At 49.3% G+C, this 25,830-nt stretch overlaps 1 protein-coding gene and 1 long non-coding RNA gene across 6 annotated transcripts; one reads left to right on the top strand and one right to left on the bottom strand.

The window, feature by feature from the left end:
• Positions 1-167: 167 nt before the first annotated feature.
• On the bottom strand, positions 168-19,927 carry phrf1 (PHD and ring finger domains 1). 5 transcript variants are annotated; one of them, XM_035395660.1, is made up of 19 exons: positions 17,316-17,404; positions 15,663-15,923; positions 14,822-14,941; positions 14,059-14,220; positions 13,722-13,924; positions 12,997-13,080; positions 12,493-12,620; positions 11,368-11,459; positions 10,189-10,349; positions 9,467-9,587; positions 8,432-8,577; positions 7,751-7,941; positions 6,977-7,093; positions 6,551-6,705; positions 2,659-5,895; positions 2,367-2,452; positions 1,501-1,680; positions 997-1,125; positions 168-834 (listed from the first exon to the last, which is right to left on the bottom strand). In XM_035395660.1, exons 3-19 carry the CDS (start codon positions 14,913-14,915, stop codon positions 679-681), a joined length of 5,442 nt encoding a protein of 1,813 aa, XP_035251551.1. In that variant the 5' UTR covers positions 14,916-14,941; positions 15,663-15,923; positions 17,316-17,404; the 3' UTR covers positions 168-678. The 5 variants fall into 5 exon arrangements, with proteins under 5 accessions (XP_035251551.1, XP_035251553.1, XP_035251554.1 ...); XM_035395662.1 differs by lacking the exons at positions 15,663-15,923; positions 17,316-17,404 and adding an exon at positions 19,792-19,927; XM_035395663.1 differs by lacking the exon at positions 15,663-15,923 and having other exon boundaries at positions 10,207-10,349; positions 17,316-17,426.
• A 475-nt stretch (positions 19,928-20,402) lies between these two features.
• On the top strand, positions 20,403-21,753 carry LOC118215518. Its single transcript, XR_004762834.1, has 2 exons — positions 20,403-20,574; positions 21,096-21,753. It is a non-coding gene; the product is annotated as an uncharacterized LOC118215518 (long non-coding RNA).
• The last annotated feature ends 4,077 nt before the right edge of the window (positions 21,754-25,830 follow it).

A 25,830-nucleotide genomic window follows, 5' to 3' on the forward strand; every position in this document is an offset into this window, starting at 1 on the left:
TGTGTGAGTGTGTGTGTGAGTGTGTGTGTGTGTGAGAGTGTGTGTGTGTGTGACAGAGACAGTGTGTGTGTGAGTGATCAAGAGTGTGAGTGTGTGTGTGTGTGTGTGTGTGTGAGAGAGAGAGAGACAGAGTGTGTGTGCAAGAGAGACAGAGAGAGAAACAGGAGTAACTGATACCATCACAGTTGGTTCACTGTGTTTTACTTTATGACCATGTGACCCACACAGAGCACCTGTAGGCAAAATTAAATATTTCAGAAAACAATGCTGTCATCATCTTCCTTTAAAATATCTACAACGAGAAAAAAAAATGAGGCAGAATTCTCAAAGCCCTTGTGTGTCCTACAGGCCCTCTTGGACAGAATTGATATTAAAGTTATACTGTAAAGAGCTTTCTTGGAGAGGAGGCGGTCTTCCCATGATTGACAGCTGACAGGCAGAGTCTCAGGGCCAAATGAGGGGGTGGCCTTCCCATGATTGACAGATGAAAGCCAGCCGTCGGGGTATCACTGGACCAGTGGAGAAAAGTCTTCCTCAGCTGACAGCGGGCCTTTATGGGGCAGAGTCTCTGGGCCAAACTAGGGGTGGTGGTCTTCCCCTGATTGACAGCTGAGAGCCAGTTTGCAGGGGATCAGTGGAGAAGGTGGGGTTCCCGGACTGACAGCTGGAGGCCGGCCTTCAGGGGGTGTCGGGGTCCTTGGCCTCCCCGCCGTCCTGACTCTTCCCGCCGTCGTCCTTCTTGTGTTTCCGGGCGTGTTTGTACTTGTCCACGTAGGCCTTCACCAGGTTGGCCACTTTCACAGGGTTGATCTCCCCGCTTTTACTATGGCACACCTGAGAAGGAAGAACAGCGCAGTGAGAACGGGCACAGGAGTTGTGCGTGCGTGTGTGTGCGTGTGTGTGTAGTCTGTGCGTGCATGTAGTGTGTGGATACCAACGGTGCCCTTGTCCCGTTGGAGTGCCGCAGACCTCCTTGGTTGCGGGGGATTGGCCTACCTTCTGCACGGCTTTGCGCAGGATGTCTTTGTACTCGTCTTTGGTGATGGTTCTCTTCTGATAGAAGGGCTTGATGGCCAGCTTCACTTCCTCTACGGCTCTCTCCTGCATGTGCAGCTTCTTCATGTACTGTGGAGAGGGACAACATTCTGACCGTCAGTGACCTCAAACACCCGACGGGGCCTCAAACTCGCCAAAACACCCGACGGGGCCTCAAACTCACCAAAACACCTGACGGGGCCTCAAACTCGCCAAAACACCCGAAGGGGCCTCAAACTCGCCAAAACACCCGACAGGGACTCAAACTCGCCAAAACACCCGACGGGGCCTCAAACTCGCCAAAACACCCGACGGGGCCTCAAACTCACCAAAACACATGACAGGGACTCAAACTTGCCAAACTGAGATCAGGTAGAAACTGCAATGTCTAGCTTGGACTCTTAGGCACAGCTGTTACAGCATGTCACAGCACACACTTGAGTTTGGCCTTCCTCAGAGCCTCACCTTGTCTTTCCTGGACGAGTCCTGGGTGTTCTCCTCTTTCATTGAGCCTTGCGCTGCGGAGTCCTGCACGCCGGTCGGGACCTGGGACCCGGACGGTCCAGCAGAGGGCGCCGCTGCCAGGGGTCCTTTCTTGGTCACATGGGGGGAGGGATCGCCCGCTGCAGCAGGCTGGGCAAAGTCCTGCAATGGGCGTCGGGTGGAGGTACCCAGGATTTAGCAATGCAGTGGTTAGGGAACTGGACTTTGAACCAGGGGGTTGTGAGCTTGAATCCCAAGTGGGACAAAGTTTATGCTAGGATACTCAAAAAAGACCTTACATGATGGCATGTACATTGCATGCAAAGCTTGCCAAGCAAAATAATAATAATAATGATATTAATATATTTATCAGTCTACACCCTTACCTTTTATTTTAAGGATATGTGCTACTCTTAATACAGTCTATATGGCACAGCTGGTAAATTTGGCCAGTATACCTATTTAGTCAGTACATTGTTGAATGGAAATTATTTATTTATATCTGAACAACCCAGGAAGGAAGTTCAAACAGTTTTGATTTCTCAGGCACTGACTTTTACTTTCATTTACTCTGAAACCCTTTCCTAGTTTAGTTCCAGTTTCGATCACATGATTCTTCTTTTTTTTCCCAACTCTCGGGACCTCCCAGGGTAGAGGCAGCACAACAACAATGTGCTGCCATCTTGTGGTTGACTGAGTTCACTACAACCCAGTACACTAATTCAAGAAACAATACAAAATCTGCAGGAATTTTACAGGTGTCTCGAGTTAAAGTATTTAAAGTAATCATTCGATCCTGGATCACAGTTTTTGTTAAGGTTTCTCTGTTCAGGCTGGAGTTAGCATACCTGTTTCTGCTCTGAGATCAGGCTGGAGTTGGCGGATTTTCGAGGTCCTTCTTTTAAACCCTGTTTCAGCTTGTGGAGAGAGAACTCTGCAACGTGAGGAATAATCATAGTCATATGTAGCGGACTGCACCTTAATCCCCCAAAATAATTAACATCAGTGACAAAGAGAAGTTAATCAAAGTCCTATTCAATCGTGTATGAATACGCGCCTTGATGTTTCTGCATTTGCAGCACCACCCAGGAGGCCTTTCTGTTAATCATTATGAGGACTTCCAGTGAGAGTGACACTTACTTCCTGTTTTCTCGGTGGCCGGCTGGTCTGCTTCCTGCAGGTTCCAGGTGACCCTCTTGCCCGCAGGTTTGGGCTTGGCACTGGCCACAACTGGAACAGGCACCGTTTCAGGCTTGACCGCTGCTGGAAGCACATCCGTTTTAATCACGGATGCATCCAAAACAGCTACGCCCTTAGCCAAATCCCTCTCCCCTGTGGACTCAGCCTTTATGCTCTTTACAAAGTCCAGGCTGTCGAGGATGAAGTCCACGTTGATGTCTTCATCTGTAGAAAGCTCCTCCTTTTCCTGTTTGGCCAAGTCAGTTTTAGAAGGATGTATGGCCTCGACCCCTGTCCCTTCCTCACACTCTAAAGCAATAATATTCAGGGAAGCACCACCACCCAGCACCCCCTGGTGGCAGTCCTCCAAAGTGGGGCTAGGCTCCCTTTTAACCACCTTGCAGGATGACTCTGCAGATGGTTCTGGCAATCCCAGCTCCGTTTTGCTAGCGCTCTCCAAAATGTCCTCTGTCTTCGCCTCAGTTTCCATAATCACTCTTTCCTGGTTCCTCTTCTCATCTTTTCTCTCATCTTCAGGAGCAGCGAGGGGCCCTTCCTCCTTCTTACCCACAGAAGTGGGTCTCTCCTCACAGTCCTTAAGTCTGCACTCACTTTTGACTGAGCCAGAGGGTACGAGCATTTCGCTACCGATCTCTTCAGGCTCATTCTCCTCTTTGACCGCAATAAGAGAAAAGGGCTTGACACTTTCAGCGTCCTCTTTGTTAGCCTCTTTCTCTGCTCCCTCACTGTGCAAGGTGGGTATTTTTTTGTTAGTTTCTTTTGGGTCCATCCCTTCTTTCGTTGAGCTGAGAGACACAGATCTTCTCACTTTGGTTTCATTAAGGTCACTCTCTTTGACCGCACTGAGAGAGACAGTTGTTTCCACTTTAATTACTTCTGGGTCGCTCTCTTTGACAGCGCTGATAGAGAAGGGTCTTTCAGCTTTAACACCTTCTGGTTCCTTTTTGGGTTTGCTCTCCACTTTGATGGAGCTGAGACGGTCAATTTTTTCTCTCTTCACTTCTTTTGAGTCCCTGGAGTCTTTGGGGTCGGACTCAGAAGATCTTGTTTTCTGAGTGCTCCTGAGTGCTACAGAGTGAGAGCTTTGCGATGGACGAGCTTCACTTCTTCTCTCTCTCGACCGCGACCTCCCTCTTCTGCGCTCTTTTGACCTTGACCGGCCTCTGTCTGTTGACCTGGCAGTGGACTGCGACCACTTCCAGTCTTTCCTTCTTTCTCTGGATCTAGATCGAGATCTGGATCTCGACCGTGACCTGGACCTCGATCTGGTACGTGACCGACCTCGTCTCTTATCCTTCGACTCTTTACTCCTCTTGCTCTCTCTGTGGGTGTGCCTCTCATGACTCTCCTTCCTGTGTTTCCTCCTCCTCGACCGTTCTTCGCTGCTGGAGCGAGACCGCCTCCTGTCTTTCGATCGCGATCGAGACCGTGACCGTCTCCTGTTCCTCCTAGACCGCTCGGAGGCGTCGGAGTGCGAGCTGTCTGACGGGGATCGCGTCCTCCTCCTCTCCTTGGAGTGGGAACGTCGGGCACGCTTTATCTGGCTCTTGCCTCCCGCCTCAGCCTTCCTGCGCCGGGAGTCGGGGCTGCATGAAGAGGACCGCCGCTCCTTCCTCCTGCCGGATGCCCGCTTCCTGTCGGCAGACCTCGACCGAGACTTGGACCTTGAGTGATGGTTTTTGGACGAGCGTTTCTGCTCAGGGTTCACATTCTTCTTGTCATGGTGGCTGGAGACAGAACTGGACCGTGAGCGCGAGCGGAAGAGAGAGCTCTTTGAGGCCTGCAGGTTCTGCTTGATGTCAGAATTTGCCAGGTCCGTTCCTTTGGCTGCCGTGTCAGGCCGCGCTTCTGATGTAGGCTGGGTGCTCAAATCCTCAGGCTTGGATGTGTTCTGCACACCGTCCCTCACCATCTCTGTGTGCTTCACACATTCCAGCTCTTCCTTCACCTCCACACCTTCCAGCACCTCCTCCTTGCCTCCCACCTCATTCACCTCCACACTTTCTGGCACCTCCTCCTTCAAGCCTTCTGGCTCCTTCTTCACCTCCAGGCGTTCCGGTTGCTCCATTCCCTCCGCATCTGAGCTGTCGTCTAGATCCATCTGGTCACCGTCCAGCTCCATCGGGTCACCGTCCAGAGTTTCATCGTTAACACAGCAGCCAGGACCCTCTGCATCGCTGCCCCTGCACGGCGACTCCGGCTCGGAGTGTCGCTCTTTCTTTATCGCTGGCTTGGTGACCTTGGTCACGCCACCTGCGCTCTCCACCTCAGAGGCGCTGTCGGATCCATTTGAGTCGGAGCCTGTAGGGTCGAAGGGGTCGTAGATATCGGTCTTGACGGTGCCGTCCTTGCTCTGCGAGCGTGCTGAAGACAGCAGCAGCCGTTTGCTCTTCAGGCGCCTCTTCCAGGCCTCGTCCCTCGCCGGCTCCAGCGGGTTGCCGAGCGCCCCTGCTCCAGCCAGGCGCCGGGCGCGCCAGGAGTTTCCGCTAGCGTTGATGCGGAAGCTGACTGTGGAAGAGGAGGAGGACGAGGAGCTGCCGGGGTTAGCCGTGGAGCTGGAGGAAGAGGAAGAGGAGGAGTGGGACAGGGAGGACGAGGTCCCTGCTCCATCCTGCCCTGGTCTCTGCACTCTCCCCTGCTCGCCCCTGGAGGCCCCCTGATCCACGGCTTGCTGGCGCCCCCTGGTGCCCGCCAGGTTGTTCACACAGGAATCGGGGAGCCCATCGCCGCTGCCTCTGCTCTCGTCCGACTCGGCCGCCCTCCTGATCTTTGGGATTCGGGGCAGCGCCGACACGTCCACCCATACCGGTTTGGGCGGGGGCTGTCTTACGGAGCCTGCCTCCATCGCCATGGCCACCGCCGTGGGGCCTCTCCCTCTAAAAGTGCCGTTGAGGCGACTCTCTGGAGAGCCGATTCTGGGGGGCAGACCCAGGGGTTCTACGGACGGGCGGAGGCGAGCATCACTGGGTGTGTTGGGGTGCCGGGGGGAAGCGGGCAGGGGCGGGAGCGAGCGGGCAAATGAGGAGGGCCGGTCTGGGAGGCCGCGGGACGGCCCAGGATCTGCGCTGGATCCGCTGGTTCCAGAGCCAGGAGGAGCTCCCGCGTGGATCTGGGCTGCAGGGGAACAGGCGCTCGCGGAAACCCTGGAAACGGCTGCCTTTGGAGACGGTACGCTGACTGAAAAAAGAGAAACCCTGTATAAAAAACTAAATACAGTAATCCCTGAAATGAGTTAAATGTAACTGCGCAATAGGGCAGTTACATTTTTGTTGTACTTGATGGGGATATTATCATTTCATGCTGAGTGTTGTGATATGTATGTATTGCTTCAGTGTGCTTGCTAATTTGCAACGCCTGTCACCAGATCAATCTGATAATAATTATTATTATACTTTTACAATAAGCACATCAGCGTGTTTGGGTGAGACATAAAGTAGAGAATGTACATACATGTAGTAATAATAACTATGACAGGAGTGACACTGTAGCGGTATGTGAACTCACCGGGATTGATAGCCTTTAGGAGTGGCGGTATGTGAACTCACCGGGATTGATGGCATTTAGGAGTGGCGGTATGTGAACTCACTGGGATTGATAGCCTTTAGGAGTGGTGGTATGTGAACTCGCCGGGATTGATAGCCTTTAGGAGTGGCGGTATGTGAACTCACCGGGATTGATGGCATTTAGGAGTGGCGGTATGTGAACTCGCCGGGATTGATAGCCTTTAGGAGTGGCGGTATGTAAACTCACCGGGATTGATAGCCTTTAGGAGTGGCGGTATGTGAACTCGCCGGGATTGATAGCCTTTAGGAGTGGCGGTATGTGAACTCACCGGGATTGATGGCCTTCAGAGAGCCGTCTCTGCTGATGAGCACATCTGAGCTGTCCATCATCAGCATGCTCTGGCCCGACAGGATGCTGCCCAGCAGGTCGGGGACTGGAGCCGCCTCCACAACCGCCTGCGGCTCGGGGATACCGAGGCCCCGCCTACAAGCGCAGTAACTATGGTGATTATCCCCATAACCACGCCCATCAGTGCTGTGATCATGGCAATTATCCCCATAACCCATTGGCTGTACAATTGCATCGGCTAATCGCGGAATTACATGAAACGGCCATGTGACCACGCCCACTAGGCCCATAACCATGGAAACCAGCCCCATAAGCACGTCCATTTCCTGTGCAATCACATCAGTCAGCCTTGTTACCGTGTCAGTGGGACCAACGCTCCACAGCATAGGGGGGCGGGTCGTTTTACCTGGGGAGGCCCACCGGGATTGGCCGAGCCACGGGCTGGTGGGAGCGCAGGGCGGAGCGTGAGAGGCCCTGCCTCTTCACGGCCATCGGGGAGGGCGGTCCTGAGGTCTGCTCGTTCCTTTAAAACACAAACACAGCGAGCTTCACTGCAGGAACGCCACACGCCACCGCAGCACCGTTCAGACTGGACCTGCGTGGACCTGAAACCCGATTCACTCAGCGTGTGGGAGGCAGACCGCAGAAGCTTTTAACTCCAGCTTCTGCTCTGAAGTCAGGGTTTCCCCGGGGCAGATTAAGCCAAGCCCAAAGCCGATAAGCGGCAGCCAGCCTGTGCACACCCGCCCTCACATACACCCGCACTCACACACACCCGCACTCACACACACACACCCGCACTCAAACACACACACACACCCACACGCACACACACCTGCACTGACACACACCCGCCCTCACACACACCCGCACTGACACACACCCACCCTCACACACACCCGCCCTCACACACACCCGCCCTCACGCACACCTGCCCTCATGCACACCCGCCCTCACGCACACGCACACCCGCCCACACACTCACACACACACGCACACCCACCCTCACGCATACGCACACACACACCTGCACTCACACACACCCGCCCTCACGCACACACACACGCACACACGCACACACACGCCCGCACTCACACACACGGGAGGTGTGTTGCCCAGAGTCTGGGGAGTCTGGGGCGCACAGGGGCGCGTGCTCGTGCTTCGCGGCCGGCGGACGTACTCGTCGGGGAAGGGGTCCAGGTCGAAGGGGTCCCCGTACACAGACAGGGCGGCGGCGCCGATGTCGGCCCGCATGCTGCCCAGGGTCTGCTCGCAGGGCCGGTACACCGACGGGATGGAGGCGCTGCGGGTCGGCCGGCCCAGCCCCAGACTCTTAGCGATGCGCGAGCGAGCCGTGGGCTCCTTCACCACCTGTGGAGAGGGGTGGTGGGGGGATACAAAGGCATTAAAACCCCCCCATTAATACACCTACTAAGAGTTAACGAGGGAGGAGTCTGATGCATTGCCATTACTAATACTGCTAAAATTAATTAATGAGAGGATCCAAAGTGGTTACTAAGATTACCAACATTACGTTTATTACCATTACAGCTAATTGTACTTAACCCTTTAAAGAGTAAGATTTTTGGTATGCTTTTTTTCTAGGTGTTCTAGAACTCATTGCTCTCAAGTTACCAGTAGTGATCATGACATCAGAATTAGAATGCTCAGTTCATTCTACTGACACATCTGTGATCTCATACCTTGAAGTGCTGCCAGTATTGCCAGTACTAATAAATGAGGGGGTGCAGAGGGAGGGTGGGGGGGGGAGCGGGGACATTAGTCGTTACAAATTACAAAGGAATGCAGGTCAGAGCCTCTCTCTGTGCACTGCATGTCTTTAACGCGTGCAGCTCCTCACCAGCTTCCTGCGCGATTTCGTCCTCCTGACTCGCCGTCGTCGCCGCCGCCGTCTCTTAACGGCCTTCCCTTTCGCCTTGCCCCTCCCCCCCGTCTTGGCCCCAGTCTTCTCACTCGCCCTTGGCGTCTTGGTCTTCCTTCGTTTACCTGCAGCAGGTTAAACCAACACTGACAGTCTGACATATTCATCGACCTCCGCATTTTGGTAGCTGATCATTGGACTTGTGTCTGCATTGTAATTAGCTCTGGAGGGTGTGTGTTATCAGTGTTATCAGATGCAATGTGCTCTGTAGGGTGTGTGTTATCAGTGTTATCAGGTGTACCTCTGGAGGGTGTGTGTTATCAGTGTTATCAGGTGTAACTCTGGAGGGTGTGTGTTATCAGTGTTATCAGATGTAATGTGCTCTGGAGGGTGTGTGTTATCAGTGTTATCAGGTGTAACTCTGGAGGGTGTGTGTTATCAGTGTTATCAGGTGTAACTCTGGAGGGTGTGTGTTATCAGTGTTATCAGGTGTAAATCTGGAGGGTGTGTGTTATCAGTGTTATCAGGTGTAACTCTGGAGGGTGTGTGTTATCAGTGTTATCAGGTGTAACTCTGGAGGGTGTGTATTATCAGTGTTATCAGGTGTAACTCTGAAGGGTGTGTATTATCAGTGTTATCAGGTGTAACTCTGGAGGGTGTGTGTTATCAGTGTTATCAGGTGTAACTCTGGAGGGTGTGTTATCAGTGTTATCAGGTGTAACTCTGGAGGGTGTGTGTTATCAGTGTTATCAGGTGTAATGTGCTCTGGAGGGAGTGTGTTATCAGTGTTATCAGGTGTAACTCTGGAGGGTGTGTGTTATCAGTGTTATCAGGTGTAACTCTGGAGGGAGTGTGTTATCAGTGTTATCAGGTGTAACTCTGGAGGGTGTGTGTTATCAGTGTTATCAGGTGTAATGTGCTCTGGAGGGAGTGTGTTATCAGTGTTATCAGGTGTAACTCTGGAGGGTGTGTGTTATCAGTGTTGTTTGGTGTGTTTTTGGCGACAGACGTTACCGGTGCGGCGCTTCCTGCTGGTCCCGGCCCTGGGGGTCAGGTCACGCACGTACACCGCGGTGCTCAATCCCGCCGCCACCGCGTTGATGGCGTCATCCAGCCAGGTGGACAACCTGGGAGCCTGTCAGGGAGGGGGGCAGGGGCAAGGGGGGGACACACCAGCACCGTCAGAAGCACCTGGAAGCTCTGAAAGTGTTCATACAGGTCACCTACGAGGTCAGTATTGTACCTCAAAGCAAACAACTTGACTAGGTGTAATTAGCACATTCTATTCCAAACACAGGTCACCTGTTTAAATGGCCTTTGCCTAAAACTATCTGAACACTGAGAGCCAACCGGATGTACAAACTACAATAAGAAGGAAATGAGATGGACGTGTGTGTGCATGCAGACCTCGGGGTCAGGGCAGGGTCAGTGCGTGTGCATGCAGACCTCGGGGTCAGTGCGTGTGCATGCAGACCTCGGGGTCAGTGCAGGGTCAGTGTGTGTGCATGCAGACCTCGGGGTCAGGGCAGGGTCAGCGCGTGTGCATGCAGACCTCGGGGTCAGTGCGTGTGCATGCAGACCTCGGGGTCAGTGTGTGTGCATGCAGACCTCGGGGTCAGGGCAGGGTCAGCGCGTGTGCATGCAGACCTCGGGGTCAGGGTAGGGTCAGTGCGTGTGCATGCAGACCTCGGGGTCAGGGCAGGGTCAGCGCAGGGTCAGTGCGTGTGCATGCAGACCTCGGGGTCAGCGCGTGCCTGTGTGATCCGGTTGCGGTTGACGTTGGCTCGGACCCTCTCGCTCTGCTGCGTGCGGGCAATGGCGCGGGTCGGCCCCGTCGCAGGGGCCCGGGGACGGCTGGTTGTGGGCATCACGTCACCCGCCGCCGCGGCAGACGCACCTGGGGTAACCGTGGAGACACAAATCAACCAAGACTGCACTGACACTGGAAGTCCCGTTTCCCGCTTTTTTTCTCCCAAATTCTAGAATACCCAACATTCCAGCCTCTGATATTGATTCCAGAGCATAGAGAAGCACTGCGTCTCCTTCTGAGCTGGCACTGCTAAAAGCTGTTATTACAAATTCGCAAGTCGGTCTCGCAGATATGAGTCTGAGGAAGACTGTGCACAGCAGACTAACTGCGGCCGTGTGATCGAACAGTGTGGGCAGCGACCGAGTGATATGAGACTGTCCTGCTAGCTGGTTAAAACCCTCTCATCGCTGGCTAAAACCCTCCCATCGCTGGCTAAAACCCTCCCATCGCTGGCTAAAACCCTCCCATCGCTGGCTAAAACCCTCCCATCGCTGGCTAAAACCCTCCCATCGCTGGCTAAAACCCTCCCATCGCTGGCTAAAACCCTCCCATCGCTGGCTAAAACCCTCCCATCGCTGGCTAAAACCCTCTCATCGCTGGCTAAAACCCTCCCATCGCTGGCTAAAACCCTCTCATCGCTGGCTAAAACCCTCCCATCGCTGGCTAAAACCCTCCCATTGCTGGCTAAAACCCTCCCATCGCTGGCTAAAACCCTCCCATCGCTGGCTAAAACCCTCCCATCGCTGGGTGCAACCCCGTGGGGCTACTAGCCGTAGTTAGCACTGGCACCAGACCGCAGAGCCCATCCATGCACCAGGACAAACCACAGAGTCACCTGAAGCCTTGTTTGCTTTTAATGTTAACTTCTGTCTTGGTCCCGTATTCCCTAAATTCTCACTGAGAAATGCATTCCAGAGCACATATTACCAACATATTACATGCGTGAGGATTAAGTAGTAAAATAAAACATCATTCTACAGGCCAAAGGTATCTGACGGGTTCAGGGTTCAAGGCTGTGTGTAGCTGATGGGTTCCTCTCTAAAAGCCTCTTGCCGCCTCCCCCACCCTCCAGAAAGAACGGGACTCGGCAGGGGGCTCGGATTACCTGAGCGGCCATTGTTGGCGGAACATTGCGGGCAGAACCACTCTTCCACAGGCACTGCATCCAGTGGCGGGGTCAGGCACTCCATGTGGTACCTACCATGTCACAGGAAACAGGCAGGGTTCAGGGTTCAGGGTTCGAGAGTAAAAGCAACACTGACCATCATGCCAGTAAAGCTCGACCCAAAGGCTAACGCTCCTATATCTGCACATTAAACATTTTCTGTGCCATAGAAAAAGACAGAGGCAACAAAAGAACTTTGGCCAAAACACACTAGTGCATCGGTCCACAACGCTGATTTTGTCTGAAATGCAGTGAAATTCAGGTTTGCTCCTCCTTCCTTTATTTAGTAAAGTTATGCCTGTGCTACCCTCTTCCTGCCCAATCCCTCCTGACAGTGTGCACATTCTGCATTGTATTTATCTGGGGCCTGGCACCACAGTAACTCCTGTTTCACATCAATGCACCCAGTTTATTACCTGTGAAAATCCAGTGTCTCTCCCTATGCTTGAATGAGTGTAATGAGCCATTATAGGACAAGATGATGTCTTAAAACAGTGAAATACGATTGGCCCTCACTGCAATACTGAAATACGACTGGCCCTCACTGCAATAGTGAAATATGATTGGCCTTCACTGCAGTAGTGAAGTACGATTGGCCCTCACTGCAGTAGTGAAGTACGATTGGCCTGCGCTGCAATAGTGATACGTGATTGGCCCTTCCGGTAGCAGAAAACCCTGATTGGCCCACCCTGCAGTAGTGAAATATGATTGGCCTTCCCTGTAACAGCAGAACGTGATTGGCCCACCCTGCAGCCGTGAAATATGACTGGCCCTCCCTGTAACAGAAGAACGTGATTGGCCCACCCTGCAGTAGTGAAATATGACTGGCCCTCCCTGTAACAGAAGAACCTGATTGGCCCACCCTGCAGTAGTGAAATATGACTGGCCCTCCCTGTAACAGAAGAACCTGACTGGCCCTCCCTGTAACAGAAGAACCTGATTGGCCCACCCTGCAGTAGTGAAATATGACTGGCCCTCCCTGTAACAGAAGAACCTGATTGGCCCTCCCTGTAACAGAAGAACCTGATTGGCCCACCCTGTAACAGAAGAACCTGATTGGCCCACCCTGCGTCGCAGCCGTCGCACAGCAGCAGCCGGTCTTCACGGTCGCTCTGGCCGCACACCTCGCAGTTGGTCTGGTCCAGCTCCACCTCCACCTCCTGACCGGCCTTCGCTGGCTTCTGCAGGGTGATCTGCATGCGTACACACACAGCAAGCCCACACTGTACTACAGGAGAGCTAGCGCTGACTAGAGCTCCAGCTGCAGCCAAACGCCCACACTGTACTACAGGAGAGCCAGTGCTGACAGGAGAGAAATCTAGCATTAACCCAAGAGGCCCGGGCCCAATTAGGCCTGCCCTGGTCCCACTGCTCTGGATCTCGACACCAGAGGCACGAGCCTCGAACCTGTAACTATGGAAACCAGCCCGCTTACATCTCAAAGAGAGTGATTTTTACCAGCCAAGCCCCTTAGGAGCCGCAGTGTCGCTGTTTAATGGCGTAAATGCGGCTCCTAATCCAGCTCCAATGCTGAGAAGTGTGTGCAAAAGGTCTGAATCTGTGACCTACCACTTTCTGAACTTTACCCCCGTGATGCTTCCTCAGGCAGATTCTGTTGAAGACAATCCGGTCAACAGGACAGGAGTTTGCATTCTGAAAAGGGGGAAATGCCACAGACAGTTAGCTTCCACCAGCATGAGCTGCTTGTTCCAGGACATCCACATACACAATCTGAACACACAAGCATTCCTTTCTGTCATGTGTTACTGCAATGACTCATAAGGCATTGCCTTGGACTGGTCAGGAAGAGAGTGCAAGGGTGTCATTCAAATAATTTACTTTATTTGAGCTTTATTTAAGAAGGCAATCCTGAATTACAAATCTCCTGTGCGAGAGAGAGTTTGAAAAACAGACGCCGGAGTTTACAATGACAGAAAATTCTGAGAATTAAATCCTAAACTATAACGGAAACATCCAAAACCATTACGCAATATTTTCAGAGCAGATTTAAAAACAACCATATCAAAATTAATCATTTTACTAAAGATAACAAAATGTCGCAGTTTCAGCAAGTGAATTCATGTATTCCTGGCAGCTAGCCAGTTCTGTAGTCTACAACATTGATATTCAAATCCAGACCTTGAATCCCCAGGTAATTACCTGAACAATTAGTGCTACTGATTGGCCAGACTGTATTCACACCTGACTCCCAGGTAAAAGGAGGGTGGAAAACCAGCTGTGATTTGAGTAACAGGGGAGCGCAAGGACAGATTCGCTCCTGAGACCACACCAACCTTGGACCACTCCAGGATGCAGTCCAGACAGAAGTAGTGCTCGCAGCTCTCGGGCGTGGCCACTGCCTGCTCATGGAAGGAGTTCAGACAGATGGGGCACTTTTCCGCATCTTCGTCTGAGCTCAGATAGGACAGGTCGGTTCCACCCATTGCTCCGCCCACTGCTCCTTCCAGCTCTGCCTTCCCCGGGTCATGCTCCGCCCCTTACGTACAGCACAATCAGGACATGTTCAAGCCAGTGGAGCAGACTGGTGTGATGATGGTAGCCCCATTAAAGCCAGGCATAGCTTGAAATCAATACCAAATTAACACTGGGCAACAGAGCAGGTACTCTTACCATCACTATCTTCCTCCTCTTCATCTTCCTCATCATCATCCTCTCCATCCAGGTTCTCTTCATCTTCCTCTTCCCCTTCATCATCGTCATCGTTGTCGTCGTCGTCTCCACTTTCAGTCTCGCCCTCCTCCGAGTCCTCCCCACTTTCATCACTGTCTTCCTCTGAGTGTTGAGATGAGGGGGAGAAATGGAACCAAGGGCACATCAACCCCTGAAACCCTGACTGATCACACCTGATCACACCTGGGTCAAATACTTTACCTGAAATAATTATTTAGACACCACTGAAAATCCTGCATACTGCTAAAATTCTCAGGGATCCGCAAGCATTTTCAGATTTTACTGGCAAATGTAAAGAATCTCAAGTGAGTATTTGACGCAGGTCTGGTAGTGGTATGAAGCTGTAGCTCTATTTGCTGAATGTGCAGGTACAGACTAATCAGAAAAGGAGGAAATCCTCCTACTCCCTGGAGATACAGTATTTTAGGTGTAGGCTGTTGGTCCTGAAATACTTCTAAGCAATGGCATTCTGCTTAGTAATTCAGAAAGTTCCCAGGCTCTGGTGCAATGTGTCTTAGTTCCCAGGCTCTGGTGCAATGTGTCTTAGGGTCTGTGTAAGGTCTTCAGAGGGTTAATTACTGTATTAAATCGGTCATGGATTTGTACAGGTTTTTTAAGCCATGTTTAATATGCATTTGTTAACCTTTCACCGATCACTGGCCTGCAGACCAAATAAAAGCCGTAGAGCTGAACCGACTCTCACCTTCGTCTGAGACGATGCAGGAGGCAGGCCGCTTGCTCCTCCTGTGGGAGGGGCCCCGGGCCATCAGCTCGTCCTGGCTGTCCTCCTCATCCATGACCGACCATCAGCAACCCCACCCACCTGAGGACAGAAACAGGTCCGTTTCCTAGCTACACACCCTCCTCATCCATAACCAACCCCACCCACCTGAGGACAGAAACAGGTCCGTTTCCTAGCTACACACCCTCCTCATCCATAACCAACCCCACCGACCTGCAGCACAGAAACAGGTCTGTTTCCTAGTTACACACCCTCTCATCGTAGTTTTTTTTTTTTTTTTTTAAAGTAGGCCTAAATATCACAAATGATGTTTGCCTTTACAACACAATCCCTTAAAACTGACTGTAGTGAACAAGTACCAGAATTATCGATTAAACACGGCTCTTAAAATGTGCAGTTAAAGGGATGGTGGTTTTAGCCCGTCAGTCCAGGTCTTACCATAAGCAGTTTAGGCACACGGCCAACAGCTGCCCACCCATTCTAACAAACAGTCTTTAGCAAAACCTGGACTGGCTCAAACTGCTAAGTGTTTCCTGTTTTATTTCTGTCTGTGGTATACTGTTGCTTTCCTTCAACATAAGCTGCAGATCTGAACACCATTGATTACAAGAAGCCAATGTGCTACTGAATGCCTATCCATTAAAGTAAATGGAAAGGGACAGTGTTTTCTACACTGCAGGACTTAAACCCATTTCCCAGTTTCTCATTCAAACAGCTACACTGTAACAAGTGACTCCTTGGTAGTCACTGTCCCAGAGTAAAAATATATATACATTTTTAAAAATCATTAAAAAAACCTTGCCTGACTAATCAGGCTCCAAACCTAACAGCACTGAGTCTGGCCACGTGAGCACACCCAATCAGGCTCCAAACCTAACAGCACTGAGTCTGGCCAAGTGAGCACACCCATGTGTAGTCAGGCTTCCCTCTTTCCAGGAACAGGCTTTGCCACTGAACTGGTTCAGGCAAACTCAGCTGATGACCAATAACAGTGCTTCCCAACCCTCTCCTCAGGCACCCCCAGCTGGATCCAGGTATTTGATGTGTTCCACCTCCAGCACACCTGATAAAGCTAATCAAGGACTTGATTAGTTGTGTAGGTGTGCCAGATCCTGAGGAGAGTGTTGGAACCACTGATCTATAGCATAAGGCTGGCTCAAAGTTCATAAAAACTATCAAATTGCAAGAATACAACTTCATAATTTTTCCTTTTCTATACAAACCAAAAGCTGAGACAGGCAAAGAAGATGCATGTCCAGCTCCCCTACACACGCATCTCAGGTAACAATTTACAATTATCGGTTTCAAATTATGCAAATTACACCATACACATAATCCCTTGGGTAACACAATACACTTTATTTCATGTTTTATTTAAGAGCACGCTGGTTCAGGCCAATACATTTCCTAGTGGCTTTGGGGAGTTTGAAAGCCAATACAGACTATGCAACACGGTAACTTTGAGCCAAAACAACGGCGAACTCCAATATAATCTACCCTGTATGGTTTTTTAAAAAAGATACCATTTAGATACAAACGTTACAGCGCCAGACTATCGTGTCCATTTCAGTCGGTACTTTTTTCTGCTGTACTATGAAATTATTTCCTGGACAGCAACAAATTTGTCCAATTTTATATTTGAACTTGCAACGCTATGGGCTAATATTATTACTGCTTCTGACACATAAAAACTCTTCAGTGTTTCTGCTAGTATCGTGCTGCTCTAGGCTACTACGGTTGCCAACTATTTAAACTGGTCTTGCAGACTTTCCCAAAGCTTAATATTTCTAGCAACAGATTTGTGTGACCGTTTTCTTCGCATGAAAAAACACGTTTCTCTTGATTTACTAAAAAATGTTGCGTCAGTGTCTATCGCTAAATAGTAACTTAGCCAATTTTGATCTCAAATTAAAGCAGACTATTTGGGGTATTAACACGTAAATAAAGCGAGCCACGTCCATAGTAGCATAGCTAAAACCCATTCAACTTTGATTAAAATTAATTTATTGACAAAAAATACCTTGTTTACAAAGCCATGGCAATAGCCACTACCTCATACTACAGAGCCCGATTCTAGCTAGCTAGCTATAACACAGAGCAGCCTATCGCTAAATGCAAACAGTACATTGAATGGTTAGCTCTAGAACTGCTCGTTAGTACCAGGCAAAAAACGCTCCCAATATACAAAATAATGTTTACATAATTACATGTTAGAGGATAATACTCAAACACTATCAAATCAGAGCAGCTAGCCGGTCACTGAAAGCAGGCCTCTTGTGGAGTAACTAGCTAGCTGGCTAACTACCGTTTTGGGGAGAGCTAGTCTAGTCAGCTCGGATCTAAATTCTGCAAAATTAACAAGACAATGCATGTGCCATTGTGCAATCAAACTATGAATCGCTATTCACACACACGAAGCTATGTACGCGTGTTTATGCATATGCTAAACACCTACCGAAATCAGATATGTGAGCCTTAATTGAAGTATTTCGAAGTCCACGGTTTGTGCGTTGACTGACACGACCGGCTGGAGATAGCGGAAATAGCCGAACGTGTTAAAATCACTGTAACACTCTTAAAGATATAGTACGCCAGTTTACGTGTAGTTAATGTGACAATTTGCTTACATTCATTTTGTCAAAATCTCTGATAATACTGGATACTGTGAATATTTCTTATATTCTGTATGTAGGCCTCAAAAGAACGTACGTGTATTCATTCGGTACTGAGAACTGACACGGGCTATTTTACAGTATGGGTATGCTTGGTTGAGAAAATCGCCAATAGTGGAAATAGTTCAATATGATAATTGATGACTGTGATTGATCTGTGTACACGCAGGCGGGAGGTGACGAGCTGCTTGGCTTACTCGTGTTTTCAGAATAAATGTCTTTTGGAAGATAGCCAAATTTAACGGCACTAAAGATGAGACGCCGATTGTTTCCCCCTGCACTATGGGTATATTATTAGACGTGTTGAATAGAAAACAGTGCCTACAATTTCTGTTACATCATTTGTTTTTTAGAATACGCCCTTTGGATAAATAACCTAAGTTCCCGAGTTGACATCACATGGAAAAGGGAAATGGTATACTCTTTATCTGTTTAATCCTAATTTTATTGGATGTATGGACAAAACATGACATTTTCTTTCGGAAATGTTTAGATGGCAAATATTATCATTTGGCTTCACAATTAATCAAAAATGGAATTAATGATAATTAATCACAAACAATTACTATAATATATCACAATTAATTATGTATTTGTTCTTAGAAAAATTATTCATCAAAGGTCAAGGCTTTATAAAGTGATGGAATTGTAAAAAAAAAAAAAAAAATTTTAAAGCCTTGTACGAACAGCAGCTACTCTGTACAGCTCGTCAGATCTAGGTCTGTTCCGTCGATTTACCTGTAATTGTGACGCACTCTTGAGGAAATAAAGTGGGTCCCCAATTAGTCACGTACACCGCAAAAGTCTTAATCCAACTCTAAAAGAGTATGCTATATATATGTCTCCAGAAAGGACCATATGTAGTCTGTTCTGTAAGATTTGATTTTGAAGATTTGAACGCTGAACACTACTGTGTGTGAAACGTGTCTGTGTCACGCAGCATCTCTTTGCGCGTGGGTAAAAATGAAAAATCACTGCTAACCGTGGCTGCAGGAGAGGAGGTCATGGATAAGGTTATGGAGCGAGGCCAACGACATTCACCTGATTTTGCACATTCCCGTGTGGTGCGCGAGGGAATGACAGGGCTACATGGGCTACGTGGAAGCGCGCGCATACGCGTACACTTCAGTGTGTTCAGACTGAGTCATTTTAAAACTGCCTCTGTTTTCCACTCCTTTGGGTAGAACAGAGCACAATATACCGCACACAATGTAAATAAAAATAAATATTACCTGTTTATGTATCCTCGGGTCTGATTAAATGACATTTATTTGTTTTTGGTTTGTTAGGATAAGGTTGACAACAGGAATTCATTCTTGTAACTGGCCACCGATTTTTTTGTTTGTTTTTTACATTTTAAGTTACAAACACGTTTAACTTTCGGGTTCTGCAGCGCCGTTGGATTTCGTCAGAATTTGGTCCATCTGATCTTTTAACTTTAAATTCCAGTCAGGAATAAAGCTCAATCTTAATGCTTAAATAAGTATTCCAATAAAGGACACCCGGCAGTAGGCCTGTCCTTATCTATGTTTCTATGGCAGATAGCCTATTGGTTTAGGCTGTCCGTGGGCTGTAATATTGATATTGAGCGAGAGGTGCATTCATTGAAACACTCGATTTGGGGAAATTAGAAGTTCAGTTATTATCGTATGCACCACTTAAAATAGAGTCATCATTAATGACCGTATAGTACTGTTACGTAAACGGATAGTCTACTAATGCAATTAATGATCATACTAATATAATAATGACTCGCCTGGAATATAAGTTATCGAAATGATGCGCTCTGTTCAGTAATAGGCTAAAATGCAAGACAACTGCAAATAAATGAATACATTTTAAAAATGAAAAGTATAATGGGCTTTTTGTCCCCGCTTCCTTGCATATGGGGAAGGGGGTTTGTAAAGCAAGTTTCTTCCGGATCCATTTTCTTTTCATCGACCTGTTACATCACCCCACGTTCTCACACATGATTTAAAGCAAACCGACACGGGGGGAGGAACAGTTGCACTATTTAGGGCAGGCAATCTGGGTAACTGATCAAATAAAATCTAAGCTAATTGCTAATGCAATAGGAAAAACAAAAAATGCATCGTTCATTGAAATCTACCCCAGTGGCAGAATGAAAACGCACGTGCTGTCTTTAAATGGTTTCCTGTTATTGGCGAATTTAACTGCCTTTGTTCTCCTGGGTATGCTCGCTTTTTGCACGTCCCTAGCCAAGTATAACAGTTTAACGGCCAGTGAGACACCGCTTACTGCCATCTTGTGCGTTTCAGTCAGTCCGTGGCTTTCAGAGATAACGGCTGGACTGCGAACGCGCTCTGGACAGCTTTCGCCCGCACCGCTTTGTCGACGCTGTCGCGCTGCATCCTTTGTACGTGCACATCCTCACTAGCTTCATGGCAACACTGTACACAAATGTACAGAGTTCAACCCACTCTGCTTGCCACGGGTAGAGCGCACGCTCTCCAGTGGGGTTGAATCGTTCCCCCATGGACACAAATTATGAGTACCACATCGACAGCGCCTTTTAAAAAATAAGGTATATGAAAATCACGACCATTCTACTGAGGAAATTCGCATTTGACAGGAAGTACATGACGTGAAAATGGTTCATTCCCAAAGTAAGACGTGCAAAAATGAACGCGCCGCACCCAAACTAACTCTGGAAAATCCACCGAACCCATTGGCGGTATTCGACACACCCCTCACTGGCTGTAATACGATAGGAACCCTTATTAGGCGGGTTTTACTGTGTGGATTTGTCTGTACACTGGTTGTAAGTCATGCCAATAACCATTTCATTTGCATATCCAGGTCAGGTTGTAGACACAGACGTGGGTTGGGCTGTATCAGTGCAACTGTACTGAACTTCTGCGGTACAGTAGGCTGCTATAAAAGACAATGCAAGTTCATTAGAATGTTTTTTTCCCTTGAACAAACTAGCACATTATTATACATATTAAAATAATAGAATCATCAAGACAAATAAATGTATATTTTTTCATAATTTACTTCAAAAGACAACTTCAAATACTGGTGAGTACCTAGCTAATTGCCTGCTATAATTTAGTATTTTCAGAATTGTTATTTACAAAATGTAAATTATGCATAATTTTCTCTAGATGTTAACTATGTCAAAAACAACATTTTTATGTAATTGTCCAAGTCTTATTGAAGAGACTGCCAATCGAAACGTAAATTTAAGGATATAGGCTACCTACAGAATATTGAAAACACGAGTGAAGAGCAATCTCAGTAGCATATCCAGACTGCTTTGTTGTTAAAATGAAAGTTCCAGCTCGCTTCTCAAAATAACTTATGAGTTTATTGGTGGAATGTAGAAGCTGGTGGTAAGGTTGCCACCGATATCGCGGATGCTTATTGTTCAAAAGTCATTTCTGTTCTCAGTTGTGCCGAATGTATTTTGTGGGAATTATTAGCCTATTATTGTTGTTGCTGTTATTATAATTACAATAATTAGCATTTTTTTATTATAATAGTAGTAGTACGTTTTATTGTTCTCATTCATTGACAGTATTTGTATCGTTTTCTTATAGCGCCCATTGTGTAAAGCGCTCGGATCTTGTGATTTCCGAGAGCAGGTAAGCCACTGACTAACGCACATTGCGCTTTCCCACATTCCACTGTGCGTGTGACAGCGGCTAACCAGCTTTTCGGCGTGTCACCGAGCCTCCCCTCTGGTCCAACCGGGAGACAACCGAGCGAGCAGCGGGACAGACCGCGCGGTCATGATGTTCCTGTCTTCCTTTAAATGTGAAGAGCATAAACGGCCCATACCGTTGTTCGCAAGGCCGAGAACTCCAGTCATGTGGAAAATATCGCGCCGCGAACCGTGCGGTTGTGTCTGGGTCCTGCCGAGACGCGCGGTTAGCCCTCAGGGTTCAGAGGAAAACGCAGCAGAGGGCTGCGGGGTAAGCCGTTCGCCCGAGTGACCCGTAGTCGTCTCCAGCGAAACCAAAAGTTAAAAGGGTGAGTGACTCATGGAATTGTGCGTTACGTGCCTATTCGACACGAAGTATTTTTGTCTTGACTTGTTCGTTGAAAAGTAATCCATAATGCCTGTACGCATTTCAACTGTCAGTTCTGATTTATTTCAAATGTGGTGTGAAAATGTGCAATGAACGAAATTATGTAATTACATTACATAACGAACTACTAGTTTTAGGAGTTTAATAAATTGCCTTATCTATGTCATTTTTGTGTAGTGTTTTTTGTTTAGCGACGCCGTTTGTTTCTAGCAATTGGAATAAAATGCATTCGATAGCTTATACCGCCATCGGTAAGCATGGGGCTAAGCGTGGTGCAAACCGGCCGACTTTCGGCACATAACTCTGCCCGGGTCCGCAAGCTCTAGCTGTAACGTGTGAAAATTCTGCCGTTCATCCTAATTATTTTCACTTTCACAGAAGCTTATCTTCCCCGCACTAGAATCTGCCAACCACTTTGAAATGGTTCACGGGCCACTCGACCGACTGGAAAAATATGCACGTGGTTCGTCTGAAATAAGGGGCACACGCAGCGCGCTCTTTCAGAGCAAATAATTCAGGTGGAAGGGCATCTTTGCGCGATAGTCACGGCCTAATTTTCCGCAGAGCATTGCAGGCCCAGTGTAAATGGAGAGCGACACTATGTGTCGGGAAGGGGGTGAGGGTGGGGGGCTCAGATAGCAAGAATGACGCCAGCAGTTGTGATCCACAAAAACGGATTTTCTGAAGATTGGGACTGCTTTGATTGTCATGTTGCTGTCCCGGAGTATCTCGATGTGCGACTGCGCAGATAACTACGCGAGGCTGTTTTTGCATTTGGGGCTTCAGCCACTTTTTGTGGCCATTACTCATGGAGTTTCTTAAAGTATCTTCCAGTCTGTGCAGAAACAGCTGCTGCCGTCACCAGCAGACCCGGATTGCTCCCGTTTTTCTCCGGTAAACCCCGGGAATATGACGGACCACACGGAGCCTTCACACCGCGGACTCGCAGCATTTGGACACGCGTCCATTTGCGCCTGGAATGCGGACTCTGGGGCTAATGCGAAACCTAGCCAAACCGGAGACGTTCGACTGGGGAGGTGGATTCACGAGCGGATTCTGCTGAAGCCCCTTCTGGGCAGCCAGCTCTGATTTTGCTGTGATTTCCCTTCATAATAATGTGCTGGGGTTCCCCCACCAGAGTGCAGGTCTATATGCGTTATTGCAGGGGTGCACAACAGTGGCCAATCCCTTTAATTGGCTCAGTCTTATTATGATCAGACTGCAAGTGTATCAAGATTTCACAGTGCTCAAGCACAGGGGTGAACCAGCTGATTTTATACAGCTGTTGGAAAACTAAAACAAAGTTTAGTCAGAACAAAAACCAGCACGCAGACCAGCCCTTCAGGACCGGAGTTCTGTACCCCTGCTGTAGGGCCAGAACTCAATTTCACAGTTACCTGCAAACTCACAGGTCTTAGTGTAGCACAGTGGATAGGTTACCTGCACACTCACAGGTCTTAGTGTAGATTACCTGCACACTCACAGGTCTTAGTGTAGATTACCTGCACACTCACAGGTCTTAGTGTAGATTACCTGCGCACACACAGGTCTTAGTGTAGATTACCTGCACACACACAGGTCTTAGTGTAGATTACCTGCACACTCACAGGTCTTACCTGTACACTCACAGGTCTTAGTGTAGATTACCTGCACACTAACAGGTCTTGGTATAGTGCAGTGGATAGGTTACCTGCACACTCACGGGTCTTAGTGTAGATTACCTGCACACTCACAGGTCTTACCTGTACACTCACAGGTCTTAGTGTAGATTACCTGCACACTAACAGGTCTTGGTATAGTGCAGTGGATAGGTTACCTGCACACTCACGGGTCTTAGTGTAGATCACCTGCACACTCACAGGTCTTGGTGTAGATTACCTTTACACTCACAGGTCTTGGTGTAGGTTACCTGCACACTCACAGGTCTTAGTGTAGCGCAGTGAATGGGGAACTGGGTTCATAAGCCCCAAATTGCAGGTATGACTCCCAGGTGGAGCACTGCAGTTGCGCCCTTGGTTAATATTCTTAATCACCATCATCTTCAAGCTTCATTATATACCCAGCTGTATAAATAGGTTTAATGTGAAAGGTCATAATCCTGGATAAGCGCGTCCACTGATGTGTGCTGAGCGTTCTGGAGCAAAATGGCTGCCGTGCATCACCCAGGTGGGGGCTACACATCAGTGGTGTTTGTGGTGATTTTCCCCCTCATCACTGTAAAGCATTTTTGAGTTTGAGAAAAGTGCTGTATAAATGCCGATTATCCCTGTCCAAACCAGCTGCATGCCCTACATCACAGAGTGAAACTAAATCAACAGTCTCTTTCAGGATTTAGCTTGCAAGGACCCCAGAAATCCAGGGTTAATGCTCAGACATTTGCAGTGAAACAACATTTGGATTAGCTTCTGACTTCAGCTATATGTGTCATTTTCTTTTTTCCCAAACAGGAGGCAGTTGTAAGTACAGATATTTGTAAGGTGTCTGTAGCGAAACTGTGTCCCATCCATGCTATCCATCGCTCTGCCTGGGTATCTCTCCCCCATACTTACACAAGTGGGTACACTGGGTGAATGAGGCACCCCCGGTGACGTTAAACTTGAAAGTTTCCCATAATTCTTGGCCATCGGCCAATAGGGTGACTCTGCTGGGAGCTAAGCTGGACTGAGGGTGAGGGTGGAGGTGTAAGGGACTGAGGGTGAGGGTGGAGGTGTAAGGGACTGAGGGTGAGGGTGGAGGTGTAAGGGCAGTGGGAATGCGTGCGTGCTGTAATGATGGAGCCCGCACGCATCACCGTGGGCGGTCTGCGGACAAGCTTCAGAAGATCCAAGAGTCACATGACAGCTGTGGCAGGCAGCCTTCATCAGACCTGCAGCTCTAATACCAACAAAAACAGCTACACCACCTCTGCTCCTGCACCCCCACTACTCCTGCACCCCCACTGCTCCTGCACCACCTCTGCTCCAGCACCCCCACTGCTGTTGCACCACCTCTGCTCCTGCACCCCCACTGCTCCTGCACCACCTCTGCTCCTGCACCCCCACTACTCCTGCACCTCCACTGCTCCCCACTGCTCCTGCACCTCCTCTGCTTCAGCACCCCCACTACTCCTGCACCTCCACTGCTCCCCACTGCTCCTGCACCTCCTCTGCTCCAGCACCCCCACTGCTGTTGCACCACCTCTGCTCCTGCACCCCCACTACTCCTGCACCTCCACTGCTCCCCACTGCTCCTGCACCTCCTCTGCTCCAGCACCCCCACTACTCCTGCACCTCCACTGCTCCCCACTGCTCCTGTACCTCCTCTGCTCCTGCACCTCGACTGCTCCAGCACCCCCACTGCTGTTGCACCTCCTCTGCTCCTGCACCTCCACTACTCCCCACAGCTCCTGCACCTCCACTTTTCCCCACTGCTCCTCCACCCCCCCACTGCTCCTGCACCCCCTCTGCTTCTGCACCTCCACTACTCCCCACAGCTCCTGCACCTCCACTGTTCCCCACTGCTCCTCCACCCCCCCACTGCTCCTGCACCCCCTCTGCTTCTGCACCTCCACTGCTCCCTACTGCTCCTGCATGTCCACTGCTTCTGCACCTCCTATGCTCCTGCATCTCCATCCTGAGATAATCTAGGGCCAGAGGGGAGAGCTGTGAGGGCTGGGTGTGTTTAACCCAGATGAGTTATTTATACACCAGAGCAGACACTGTGGGCCACTGTTCTCAGCTAACGCAAGCGGGTGGGGGGTGGGGGGGACAGTGGAACACTGTCCATGATGTACACGCATGTGTAGTGTGCGTGTGTGTGCGTGCATGTGCGTGTTTTGAGTGTGTGTGCGCGAGTGTGTGTGTGTGTGAGCATGTGTGTCTGTGCGTGTGAGTGTTTGTGTGCATGTATGTGTGCATTTCAGTGTGTGTGTGTGCGCGAGTGTCAATGTGTGAGCATGTGTGTCTGTGCGTGTGAGTGTTTGTGTGCATGTGTGTGTGTGTGTGTGTGTGTGTGTGTGTGAAACAAACTGGGCAAGGTTGCATTTCCTGATGCTTTTGGATTTCTTCAGATTCCCGGAATGTCATGCCCACCATCAGTGGAAGATATCCCCTCCAAAATGCAGTGCATTCTGGGAAGGGGCACATCTCAAAGCTCAAAATGCAATGCATTCTGGGATGGGGCACATCTCACTTGAGGGAGAAAAAACATTTCTAGAACAGTGAGAAGTGTGTGCAACCCAGGCCAGTGCAAACAGAGTCCTCTA

Source organism: Anguilla anguilla, chromosome 16 (genome assembly GCF_013347855.1).
Source record: "Anguilla anguilla isolate fAngAng1 chromosome 16, fAngAng1.pri, whole genome shotgun sequence".
Taxonomy (NCBI): Eukaryota; Metazoa; Chordata; class Actinopteri; order Anguilliformes; family Anguillidae; genus Anguilla; species Anguilla anguilla.

Excerpts from the sequence above, each read along its gene's own strand:
- phrf1 (XM_035395662.1), bottom strand. The coding sequence starts at position 14,915 with ATGGATGAGGAGGACAGCCAGGACGAGCTGATGGCCCGGGGCCCCTCC. Across the intron at positions 1,681-2,366 it reads TGATCTCAGAGCAGAAACAG|GACTTTGCCCAGCCTGCTGC; the intron begins GTATGCTAACTC and ends CGCCCATTGCAG. Across the intron at positions 835-996 it reads TGCGCAAAGCCGTGCAGAAG|GTGTGCCATAGTAAAAGCGG; the intron begins GTAGGCCAATCC and ends CTTCCTTCTCAG.